General features: G+C 40.7%; 1 protein-coding gene across 2 annotated transcripts in view; it reads left to right on the forward strand.

Moving 5' to 3' along the window:
- LOC124802992 (malonate--CoA ligase ACSF3, mitochondrial) overlaps positions 1–13797 on the forward strand; it is an 86675-nt gene that overhangs the window by 38362 nt on the left and 34516 nt on the right. For both annotated transcript variants that reach the window (XM_047264092.1, XM_047264091.1), the window contains exons 5-7: positions 9871–10027; positions 10300–10500; positions 12056–12201. In XM_047264092.1, coding sequence (XP_047120048.1) covers positions 9871–10027; positions 10300–10500; positions 12056–12201 — 504 coding nt within the window. The remainder of the gene's footprint in view (positions 1–9870; positions 10028–10299; positions 10501–12055; positions 12202–13797) is intronic.

The raw sequence follows: 13797 nt of genomic DNA on the forward strand, positions 1-13797 counted from the left end.
GATGCGTTTGCAGTGATGAGAATTCCCTCGCCCAGTATGCTGAAGGCCTCAGAAAGGCCTTCACAGACACGTAATACCCTCCAGACCCAATTCACAAACAGATCTTCCATACCATATCCTCACAGACGTGTGATCCTCACATCCATTCCAAGAACCAACCACAAAGAAGCATACCGCCCCCCTCCCCCCCCCCCCCCCTCCCTTGCTACCCAATACCACCCTGGGCTGAAATGACTGAACCATGTCCTTCATCAGGGCTTTGATTATCTATCATCATGCCCTGAAATGATGGTCATCCTACCAAAGTCACTTCCAATCCCTCGCAGAGTGGTGTTCTGCCGCCCATCCAACCTCCACAACACCCTAGTCCATCCCTATGCCACTCCCATCCCCAATCCCCTGCCACACAGATCATGCATCTACATCTTCATAAATAATCAGCAAGCCACCGTATGGTGCATTGCAGAGGGTGTATTGTATCCTCAACTTGTCATTTCCTTTCCTGTTCCACTAACAGATAGAGCGAGGGAAAAAACGACTGTCTGCGAGCCTCCATATGAGCCCTAATTTCTCGTATCTTATCTTCATGGTCCTTACGTGCAGTATATGTTGGCAGCTGTAGGATCATTCAGTAGTCAGCTTCAAATACCTTCTCAAAATTTTCTCAATAGTGTTTCTCGAAAAGAATGTCACCCTCAAGGATTCCCATTAGAGTTCCTGAAGCATCTATGTAACACTTATGTGTTGTTCGAACTAATCGGTAACAAATCTAGCAGCCTGTCTCCGAATTGTTTCAATGTATTCCTTCAATCCTACCTGGTACAGATCCCAAACCCTAGAGCAGTACTCAAGAATGGGTCTCACCAGCATCCTACATGCAGACTCCTTTACAGATGAACTATTCTTTTTTTTAATTCTCCCAATAAACCAAAGTCGACCATTCACCTTCCCTACTGCATTTGTCACATGCTTGATCCACCTCATATCACTTTGCAACGTTATGCCCAGATATTTAAATGACTTAACTGTGTCAAGCAGGACACTGGCAATACTATATCCGATCATTACAGGTTTGATCTTTCTACTCATCTGAAGTAACTTTCCACATTTAGGGCTACCTGCCATTCATTACACCAACTGGGAATCTTGTCTAAGTCATCTTGTATCTTCCTACAGTCACTCAACTTAGACACCTTACAATACACCATAGCATCATCAGCAAACAAATGCAGATTGCAGCCCATCCTGCATGCCATATCATGTATTTATACAGAGAGCAACAGCAGTCTTATTACACTTCCCTGAGGACTTCTGGCGATACACTTGACTCTGATGAACATTCTTCATTGAGGGCAACATACTGAATTCCATTACCTAAGAAGTCTTCAGGCCACTCACATATCTGTGAATTCACTCCATACTGTCGTACTTTTGTTAACAGCCTACAGTAGGGCACTGTGTCAAATGCTTTCTGGAAATCTAGAAATACAGCACCTGCCTGTTGCCCTTCATCCATAGTTCTCAGTATATCATGTGAGAAAAGGGCAAGCTGAGTTTCGCACGATCGATACTTTCTGAAACCATACTGATTCGTGCACATAAGCTTCTCAGTCTCATCGAAGTTTATTATATTCAAACTCAAGGACTCTGAAGCAAACTGAAGTTAGGGATATTGGTCTGTAATTTTGCGGGTTCATTCTTTTACCTTTCTTATACATGGGAGTCACCCCCACTTTTTTTCCTGGTACTTGGGATTTTGTGTTGGGCGAAAGATTCGTGATAAATGCAAGCTAGGTAAGGGGCTAAAGCCATAGAGTACTCTTTGTAAAATTGAACTGGGATTCCATCCGGACCTGGTGACTTATTTGCTTTCAAATATTTCAGTTGTTTCTCTACAGCAGGTATGCTTATTACTATGTCGTCCATACGGGAGTCTGTCCAACAGTCAAATGATGGTATGTTTGTACAATTCTCCTGTGTGAACGGTTTCTTGAACATGAAATTCAAAACTCCAGCTTTCATTTTGCTGTCTTCAACTTTCACACCAGACTGGCCAACAAGGGACTGAATGGAAGCCTTAGACGCGCTAAATGATTTCACATATGACCACAATTTTCTCGTTCTCTCTGCCAGTTCTTTTGCTAAGGTGTGACACTAGTAGTTGTTGTAAGCTTCATGCATAGATTTTTTCACAGAAGCACAAGTTTCTATCTAACTTTCGCTTGTAATCATTTTTATTTTCCCATTTGAAACGAGAGTGCAATAGCCTCTGCTTCTTCAGCATCCACCGAATTTTGTTACTGCCCAGACCACGATTTACCATCTTGCTGGAGCTAAGTGATGTGTGTTCACTGTCTGAGTGAGATGCTAATAACTGCTTATCAACTCTCTCTAGCAGAAACGCTCTCCTAGCCTTCTTGACTGATTCATTAACATCACCCCTCCCCCATGAACCGTGGACCTTGCAGTTGGAGAGGAGGCTTGCGTGCCTCAGCATTACAGGTAATTGTATCGTAGGTGCAACCACAACAGATGGGTATCTGTTGAGAGGCTAGATAAACACGTGATTCCTGAAGAGGGGCAGCAGCCTTATCAGTAGTTGCAAGGGCAACAGTCTGGATGATTGACTGATCTGGCCTTGTAAAATTAACCAAAATGGCCTTGCTGTGCTGGTACTATGAACGGTTGAAAGCAAGGGGAAACTACAGCCATAATTTTTCCTGAGGGCATGCAGCTTTACTGTATGGTTAAATAATGATGGCGTCCTCTTTGGTAAAATATTCTGGAGGTAAAATAGTCTCCCATTCGGATCTCCAGGCAGGGACTACTCAGGAGAATGTCGTTATCAGGAGAAAGAAAACTGACGTTCTACGGATCGGAGTGTGGAATGTCAAATCCCTTAATCGGGCAGGTAGGTTAGAAAATTTAAAAAGGGAAAAGGATAGGTTAAAGCTAGATATAGTGGGAATTAGTGAAGTTTGGTGGCAGGAGGAACAAGACTTCTGGCCAGGTGAATACTGGGTTATAAATACAAAATCAAATAGGGGTAATGCAGTAGTAGGTTTAATAATGAGTTTAAAAAATAGGAATGCGGGTAAGCTACTACGAACAGCATAGTGAATGCATAATTGTAGCCAAGATAGACACGAAGCCCACACCTACTATAGTAGTGCAAGTTTATATGCCAACTAGCCCCACAGATGATGAAGAGATTGATGAAGTGTATGATGGGATAAAAGAGATTATTCAGATAGTGAAGGGAGATGAAAATTTAATAGTCATGGGGGACTGGAATTCGATAGTAGGAAAAGGAAGAGAATGAAAAGTGGTAGGTGAATATGAAATGGGGGTAAGGGATGAAAGAGGAAGCCACCTGGTAGAATTTTGCACAGAGCATAACTTAATCATAGCTAACAATTGGTTCAAGAACCATGAAAGAAGGCGGTATATGTGGAAGAGGCCTGGAGACACTGGAAGGTTTCAGGTAGATTATATGATGGTAAGACAGAGATTTAGGTACCACATTTATATTGTAAGACATTTCTAGGGACAGATTTGGACTCTGACCACACTCTATTGGTTATGAACTGTAGATTAAAACTGAAGAAATTGCAAAAAGTTGGGAATTTAAGGAGATGGTAAAACTGAAGAACCCGCAAAAAGGTGGGAATTTAAGGAGATGGGACATGGATAAACTGGAAGAACCAGACATAGTAGAGTTTCAGAGAGAGCATTAGGGAATGATTGACAAAAATGGGGGAAAGAAATACCGTAGAAGAAGAATGGGTAGCTTTGATAGATCAAATAGTGAAGGCAGCAGAGGATCATGTAGGTAAAAAGGAGAGGGCTAGTAGAAATCCTTGGGTAACATAAGAAATACTGAATTTAATTGATGAAAGGAGAAAATATAAAAATGCAGTAAATGAAACAGGCAAAAAGGAATACAAACGTCTCAAAAATGACATATATAGGAAGTGCAATATGGCTAAGCAGGGATGGGTAGAGGACAAATGTAAGAATGTAGAGGCATATATCACTAGAGTAAGATAGATACGCCTATAGGAAAATTAAAGAGACCTTTGGAGAAAAGAGAACCACTTGTGTGAATATCAAGAGCTCAGATGGAAAACCAGTTCTGAGCAAAGAAGGTAAAGGAGAAAGGTGGAAGGGGTATACAGAGGGTCTATACAAGGGCGATGTACTTGAGAACAATATTATGGAAATGGAAGAGGATGTAGATGAAGATGAAATGGGAGATATGATACTGCAGAAGAGTTTGACAGAGCACTGAAAGACCTGAGTCGAAACAAGGCCCCGGGGTAGACAACATTCCATTAGAACTACTGACAGCCTTGGGAGAGCCTAACAAAACTCTACCATCTGGTGAGAAAGATGTACGAGACAGGCGAAATACCCTCAGACTTCAAGAAGAATATAATAATTCCAATCCCAAATAAAGCAGATGTTGACATGTTTAAAAATCACCGAACTATCAATTTTATAAGTCACAGCTGCAAAATACTAACACGAATTCTTTACAGATGACTGGAAAAACTAGTAGAAGCCGACCTCAAGTAAGATCAGTTTGGATTCCTTAGAAATGTTGGAACACATGAGGCAATACTGACAGTACGACTTACCTTAGAAGATAGATTAAGGAAAGGCAAATCTAATTTTCTAGAATTTGTAGACTTGGAGAAAGCTTTTGTCAGTGTTGACTGGAATACTCTCTTTCAAATTCTGAAGGTGTCAGGGGTAAGATACAGGGGGTGAAAGGCTATTTACAATTTGTACAAAAAGCAGATGGCAGTTATAAGAGTCGAGGGGCATGAAAGGGAAGCAGTGGTTGGGAAGGGAGTGAGACAGGGTTGTAGCCTATCCCCGATGTTATTCAATCTGTATATTGAGCAACCGGTATAGGAAACAAAAGAAAAATTCTGAGTAGGAATTAAAATCCATGGAAAAAAAATAAAAACTTTGAGGTTTGCTGATGACATTGTAATTCTGTCAGAGACAGCAAAGGATCTGGAAGAGCAGTTGAATGGAATGGACAGTATCTTGAAAGGAGGATATAAGATGGACATCAGCAAAAGCAAAATGAGGATAATGGAATGTAGTCAGCTAAATGAGGTGATGCTGAGGGAATTAGATTAGGAAATTATACGCTTAAAGTAGTAGATGAGCTTTGATATTTGGGGAGCAAAATAACTGATGATGGTCGAAGTAGAGAGGATATAAAATGCAGACTGGCAATGGCAAGGAAAGCATTTCTGAAGAAGAGAAATTTGTTAACATTGAGTATAGATTTAAGTTCAGGAAGTCGTTTCTGAAAGTATTTGCATGGAGTGTAGCCATGTATTGAAGTGAAACATGGTGACTATAAGAAGGGATCAGTTGGTAGGACATGTTCTGAGGCATCAAGGGGTCACCAATTTAGTATTGGAGGGTAAAAATCATAGAGCGAGACCAAGTGATGAATACACTAAGCAGATTCAGAAGGATGTAAACTGCAGTAGGTACTTGGAGATGAAGAAGCTTGCAGAGAATAGAGCAGCATGTAGAGCTGCATCAAACCAGTCTCTGGGCTGAATACCACAACAGCAATCGTCATAGTTGCTATAATGACATCATGATTGCTAATCCCTGTTTGTATACTGAAATCGTCGATAAGATCCGACCTATTTGTAGCTACAAGGTCTAATGTGTTTCTGTGGCACGTGGGCTGCTGTGCTAGATGCTCAAGACAATTTTCAGAAAACGTGTTCAGAAGTATTTCGCATCACTGTCTGTCCGTACCCCCCTTTCCCCCACAGTTAATCCATAGACATCCCAGTCTGTACTCAGCAAGTTAAAGTCGCCTCCAACAAGTATTGCATGATCTGGGTGTTTACGCGTTATTCTGCATAGACTTCCTTTGAAAGACTCTAGAACTGTCACAGCAGAATTGGATGGCTGGTTAAAACATCCAGCAATTAACTTGGTTTCACCTACACCTGTTACAAGTGACCAGATGACTTTACTGTCACACTTACTTAACTTCGACCCCATTAGAGGCAATATTTCGTCAACTGCAATGAACACTTCTCCTCCTATGGCCTCTAATCTGTCTTTCCGATATATGTTCCATGACTCACTAAATATTTCAGAGCTTTTCCACTTTAGGTTTCAGCCAGCTCTCAGCCCCAAGAATAATTTGAGCATGAGAACTTTCCTGTAGGGCAGTTAATTTGGGAACTTTATTATGAATACTTCGACAGTTTACTGATAAAATTGCGAACGTCAAAGTGTCTTTATTCTGAGTGCCGTTTGACTTCCCTTGCTGCGTATTAATTGGCGAGGGTGCATTAGAGCATCTAAAACTCCAGCCTAGCTGGAACAATCCTCATGTGCATTCCACAAGAACTCTACTACCAGAGTAGCTGCTTCCTTTGTGTAGGGCACCGCTAACCTATCAAGGGCAGTCCTACAAATCTCCACATGGTAACATAGGACTAGAAATCTGCAGCCGAGACTGGGACAGAATTGACGAAGGCTTTGGTTGAGACACTCCACTAGGCTCCAAACCAAAGGATCCTGGTCAACTGGGAACAGTACTGCAAATTGCGAGCTGTACTTGTACCCCGCACTTGAGGCCAGCTGTCTTCAACAGCTCCACCAGTCACCTGTACAAGCTGAGGATTGCCGCAGAACCCACGCCCCGCAGGCATCGTTGGTGCTAACATGAGACACGTCATCCAGATGAATGCACTCCGCATGCTCGATAGTCACAGGCAAGGCCACCTCCACATGTCAGATGAGGACCTCAGGTAGACATACTGAGTCCACGTTGACTTTCTTTCCAGCCTTGAACGCTATCTGCCTAAGGGGATCCATAACACGCCTAACATTGGAGCTCTCAATAACTAGTAAACCCCTCCCCTCTTGTGCCTGCTCGAACCTTGCTGAAGGAGTGGCCACCTATCTACTCTTAGGGTGAATGGGCGAGGCCAGGTGACCACTCCACATTGGCCCTCCACCTTGAGCAACGCGAGTGCGTTACCGCCCAGCACCCACCCTGCTGTGAGGGCAGATCCACCGCATTAGGTGCACTAGAAGGTGCCTCAAAGGCAGAGCCTGTAGGCAAACCAGTGACACATGAGGTGTCCCATGCGATGTGCCAGTCTCGTCCACTGTTACACTCCGAGGCAGCAGGCTGAAGGTGACTGACTGTAGCCAAAAACACATCCAGCTGTTCGCCAACTGTGGCAAGCTCCTCCTGCATGCGCACACGGTATGCACACATCATAGCCGTCCTAACAAGACCAACTGAAGAATTGAACTATAAAAGCAGACAATCTTAGATATGCAACTTGCTAACCTCCTGATGTGTCATGTGTTAATGAGCTACGTAGCTGGCTGTTCAGTGAGCAACTATTACACTACAGAATGAGTGAATTTACACTTACAAAAACACAAGATTAAAGCTCTTAAACAAAGAAACACATATATACAAAATTTAATAAATATATTACGTGGAAAACACAGAAAAAGATAAACACTTAACATGCTGCTCTGTAGATGTATGTCAGCTGAGAGCTGGAGTCTTTGGAAGACCCATATGCAAGACCTGTCCAATCCATCCACCCAGCACCACCTACTCCAGTCCCATCACAGGCTTATCATACCCCATCAGAGGCAGCCATGTTATATACTAGGTCTGCTGCAATCACTGCACATCATTTTACACTGGTATGACAACCAGCCAGCTGTCAACTAGAATGAATGGCCATCACCAAACAGTTTGCCAAAAACAAGGTGGATCACCCTGTGGCACAACATGCAGCAGAGCACAACATGCAAGATTTCAATGGTTGCATCACAACCCATGTCATCTGGATCCTCCCCACCGCCACCAGCTTTTCTGAGCTACACAGATGGGAGCTATCTTACAGCACATCCTTCTCTCCCGCAACCTTTCTGGTCTAAACCTAAGGTACCTGTATCCCCGTTGAATCTGTGTCCCCACATCAGCAAGTCGTGTGTTGTTATGTCATTTCCTAGTCTATGAAATTGCTTGCCCAGCCATCTGCCACCTGCCCCCTCTACCTGCAGGCCTAGTATAGCATCGCTTCTTGAAAAAAGTAATGTAAATCACTTTATCGATATGTGACTTCAATGGAGCTGCTAAACATGCTCAGAGAATTTTAATTACTATTATCTCTGTATTGTAGTATATAAGAAAAGATTTCTTCTTTGTCTTCTGTGCCTGGTTGGTTCTGATGTCACATTTAGATTATGATCTGTAAAGAATTATTTCTACTGTATGTAGTGTATTTAGAATTTCTGCTAAATATATATGTCAGTATTTAATGCAGTATGTGTTTTTGTTAGTAGCAAGAAAGTACCTTTTCTGTCCCCTTTATTTAATTAATTATGTAACAGTTAAATGTTACACTGGCCATTTGTAATTGCATTGTTGAAGCGATGCCATTGCTGCTAAAATTTGTAAAAATTTCTTCATAGCTATTTAATTCTGAAAGTATTGAAAGGATTTAATCCCAGTAAATGTAAAACGGCGTCTCATAATTTCCATTTAATTTTAGGCCAGAGGTACAGTTATATTGAAAGGAATTATTTTTATTGCCTACACTGCCATTGCAATTAGGCATCTATACTGGAGCCTCGAGCCTCACAGAGAAAAATAATTGTTTGAATGTTATATTAAATTTGCTTATCGCGTAAGTAGTGAAAGATAATTTTTTTATCCATTGTGGGTAAGACTGGTGTCTTCTCATTGGAGTATGCATGATATTTCTGGCCATAGCGCCCTGAGAAAATTTAGCTGTGGGTTTAATGAACGTAAAAGAGATTTTCTTTAATCAAACATTTTCATTCCAAATTAATGGAACATTTTTTTTCTCTTATCAAAAAAGCAAGTTACGCGATACTAGCTAGCCCACAGACGGCACCTCACTCTTGTACGAAGTGCTAGATGCTCCCCCTCCCCTAACCCCCTCCCTCCCTCCTGCCTCTCCATCCCTCACCTCACCTCACCTCATCCTGCCCCACTCTCACTCCTCACCCCAGTACTCTCACTGTGGGGCAGGAGTGAGGTGGCAGTCGACTGAGCACAATGTAGGGAAACAGGTGTGTGTGTGTGTGTGTGTGTGTGTGTGTGTGTGTGTGTGTGTGGTGTTTTGCCTACAAACTTAAAAAAGGAATTGCATTCCAAAAGCTATCAAAGCTCTGTACCTTTTGTTTGTGCATCAGTCGACAACGCGATGCTTCTGCCTATTGGTGAGTCGTCTCCTTATTCCTAAATAATTCATAAGTCTCAATCAGAACTTTCCAGGGCTTTCCGTACATTGTTAAAATCTTTGTCTTAGAGAAAGCTCAAAAAGCAGTCACAGAATTAAGTTCATTGTGTTTATTTTGTCCAACTCTTGCGTCTGTTTCAACCATTCTGTTAAGATTTCCGTGCTTGTGCAATTTTACATGGTATGCCTTTTAATTTATGACAAACTGAAACTTTATCTTTAAAAACAAATATGTTTTACCAAACCAGAATTATATGTAATTTCACAAGATAGGCAGTATATTCATACTACACATACATGACGAGCTGCTATAACAGAATTGCATAAAATGTTTTTTTAACATGTGTGAGAAATTTTACTGTCAGTCTTGCCTCCACACTTTCCACTCTTGCATTTATAACTGCAGAGTGTGAGTGACTAAAAACCATGAGTTCAGATGCTTTACATCAAGCTATGGTGTGCATACAACTGGAAGAAACCAGAAGAATCTTTCTTTTGTGTCACATAAGATCATCATCATCTATCATTATTTCATTGTTTGTGATTAAAGTTGGATTTTTCATTCTGTTTTCAGGAGTTGTGTTGACTTACCGCAACCTGGATGCACAGGCACAGTCACTAATAAAGGCATGGGAGTGGTCATCTAAAGACAGCATTCTGCATACACTACCTTTACATCACATTCATGGTGTTGTCAATGCCCTGCTTTGCCCACTCCTCGTTGGTGCCAGGTATCTTAACCTCAGACAATCTCAATGCAAATCTATAACTTAGTTCGAAGAAAAAAGTTGAAGCATAGTTACTTATTTATCCAGATTTTGCTGAAATCATACACAAATATGTTATCAATATTGTCAGTGTTGCTATTGGCATCACTGTAATTTTTTCCCCATCTTCATTTCTCATCCTGTCTCCTTCCTCTTTCCACCCTTTTGCTTTTAATATTTTTAAGAAACATAATATATATAAAAACTGGTGACAGGTATTTGCATATTAATTTCAGAGTTGTTATGCTACCAAAATTTGATGCTCCAACTGTATGGGCGAAGCTTCTGGCATTAAATACAGTGGCTGCAGAAAGAGTCAACATTTTCATGGGTGTGCCAACTATGTATGTCAAGCTAATTCAGGAGTATGACCATGCATTTGGCAATAATGAACGCATGAAAGAGTACATTCATTCTGTTTGCTCCCAAAAGATAAGGTAATTATTTTTCTGTGTATTAAATTTCAGCAAAAAGTATTATTTATGGATTAATATTTCATAATAAATTAGCTTCATTGCTTGCTTTAGGTTACTGAAACTTACGATGTGAATTATAGATCTTCCAATTAGGGTACTCCCAATACTTGCAACATTACAGTTAACTCTCAAAATTCAACAAATTGCATTTCAATATATTTGCTGCAATATATTAAATTTTGTTTTTTTCCAAACTCTGAAGAAATTTCATTGTGTCCATGCTTAATCTCTTGATGGCTGAAAATTATGCAGTGCTGCAGTTGTGAGAAAGTTCATAGGTCTCTCAGGAAGTATAAAGCTTTTTATCATAACAGTGGTACATCATGAGGTCTTAATTACATACAGAAGTTCATGTTTCCGAGGAACAAGTTGGCCTATTACGTGGACAGAGTAATGTGTTTCAGATGCACATGGTAAGTTTTCCTGACTTGCCAAGTTTCTTGGGGCATATTCTAAACTGGAACATAACAATCCTTGACAAAAATAAGCTTGTTTCAAAGAACAGAAAATTCAGAAAACAGTGCGTGCTCTTTTAAAGCATGATAGGTCGACTTTGGTATGGGAACTAGTGTGAAAGTGCAAGCTATATTTAGTAGCTCAGTACAGTGATAAAACATTTAAAAAAATGAGCATTGCTCCATGATTGTTGCTGCGTGGGGTAGCCGCTACCCCCCTCCCCGTCGGAGGTTCGAGTCCTCCCATGGGCATGGGTCTGTATGTTGTCCTTAGTCTAAGTTAGATTTAGTAGTGCGTAAGCATAGGGACCGATGACCTCAGCAGTTTGGTTGGTCTCATATGAACTTACCACAAATTTCCAAAATTTTCCATGGATGTTTCAGAATAACATTTTCACAGTCACATTTGGCTTATACTGCCAGTGTAGTACTACTTGTGTTTATTGTTGTCTAACACTGTAAGAACAAGTGCCATTCCCTTGCTGATACATTGTTTGGTAGTTTAGTGATGCATGGTTGTACTATACCATGTCATTATATGCTGTGAGTAGAGAACAGTTTTAGGGTTTTGTGGTGACTGCCGTACTCACTGCCAAAATTATTATTTTACTAAGCAATAAAAAGTTACATTCAGCACTAACATTGTTCACTCACAGGTAGCACAATTATCACTGCTGTGACATTTGCTTGTTAAACACAGAAGAATGGTCCTCATTCTTTTTAAAGCATTGGCAGAGTAACAGAATCAGCTTGTAGGCCTCTACAAACCCAGTATTTGATTATGTACTTGCACGCTCACTTGCTTTTGTATCACGGTATTCTTGCAAATGATATGATTCCGTACCTTACTTGCATTATGTTACTAAAACTTTGTGTCATAAAGTCATTTGTGCTGCAGCTGTTTTGTTGATATTTGTGCTACAGCTGTACAACTAGACTTCAGTTGAGTGTAGTTAATTGTTACATATAATAAAGAATTATTTCTCTCACCTTCCTGTTCTTGCATTGTAAATATTGTTATAATGAAACCATCATACAGTGAGAGTGATATTCTTTCTTAGGTTAATGGTGAGTGGTTCAGCACCATTGCCAGCACCTATAATGGAACGTTGGGAAGAAATAACTGGCCATCGTCTTCTGGAACGATATGGAATGAGTGAGACAGGCATGATCCTATCAAACCCCCTTCATGGAGAAAGAAAGCCTGGTTTGTGTGTATAGAAATATTTATCTTATGTTGCCTGTAGAGTAGTTCTGGTGACATTTCTTCTCTTTCTGTGTGTTGTTGATGTAAGCACACGTGAAACTGCATTTCTAACTCTGACATAGGGAATAGTATCAAAAGACGTTAGAAACCTGACAACTTAAAATATGATGTATGGATTAAGTCCTGTATATTTTGTAAGAAGTTTTGGAGATAACTCTATAATATGTGTGTAAATTAATGGCACGAATGGAAGGATGAAGCAGAGGTAACATTACTCATATTTTGATCTTACATTGACCTTTCAGTTAGAAGCCATACAAATGCTTTCCTGCTGGTAGATAGAAGGGCATAGTTTTTTCACAGTTGTATCTTAACTTTTTATTCCATTTATATAAAAAGTAAAATTCACTTGAGAAAACCATAATATTAAAAAGCCATTACTTACCTTGAAGAGGGTCTTACCTTCAAGAGGGGAAATTGCAGTGCTACTAATAAAAACTTAAAAAAATTTACAAAAATTGTGTAGCTTTCAGAAGTATTAGTTCCGTCTTCACGGAGGAAAGAGTGATGGACTGGGGACAGTGAGAAGGGTGGATCAGGTTACTCGGACCTCGGGATGTGAGGGACCCATCACAGTGGAACAGTGAAATTGTCCCTAGCAATTGTCAAGTCATGATGTTCATTGAACACAACTGGTAGTAATTTTAATGTACATTAAAAATGCAGAGTATGCATGAAATTATTTAATAGTGAGATGCTTAAAGACAGTAACATAACTGGTAATCTGATTCCCAAATCCCAATACAGGCAGGAATTGGCAGAGGGGTTGCACTTGGACTTCAGTACCAGTAACACTTAGAGTATATCTTTTCCCTTTGGATGGGGGCGTTAAAGTATATACCATCTGTCCAGAAAGTTCCAAAACTGATTTTATTCCTTGCATATAAGCAACATCAGCACAGTAACTATGGTAGCTGCTTGAACTAACAGTTGTAAACTACAGATGTTCATTCAACTAGGCAGTTGTCAGGGGGAGGGGGGGTGTGTGTTAGTATTGGACATGTGGCTGTGGTGTGTCAGATAGTTGTAGCACAAATCACAATTCAACATCTCAAAAATATGTTCCAAACATTCTGGAGAATGTTTTGAAGAGAAGGAAGGTACATGCAAAGTTTGTTGTGCGCACCTTGTCTCTTGAACAAAAACAATGGTATGTGGATATTGTCTTTGACTTGACTGAAATGCAAAATGTGGACAATTCCGGTCTGGAAAAATTCGTCACGGATGATGAGACTTGGTGTTACCAGTCTGAACAATAACAAAGTGCAGAAATTAGTGTCCAGGGCCAGTGCTTCAGTGGCATCAAGCATGACAGTCGAGTGGAACAATATCCCAAAGGAGGACTTTCTGACAGTTTCACGTGGTTGTGTGAAAGTTCTGTACATTGTACTCAAATGGGGAGGAAGTCCGCCCCATTAACTGAGTGGTCAGTGTCTCTGAGTGCCATGCAGTGGGCCTGGCCAAGTCAGAGATTTTCTCCGCCCAGGGACTGGCTGTTGTACTCTCTTCCTCATCATTTCATCATCATTAGCTCAC

Source organism: Schistocerca piceifrons, chromosome 6, assembly GCF_021461385.2.
Source record: "Schistocerca piceifrons isolate TAMUIC-IGC-003096 chromosome 6, iqSchPice1.1, whole genome shotgun sequence".
Classification (NCBI taxonomy): domain Eukaryota; kingdom Metazoa; phylum Arthropoda; class Insecta; order Orthoptera; family Acrididae; genus Schistocerca; species Schistocerca piceifrons.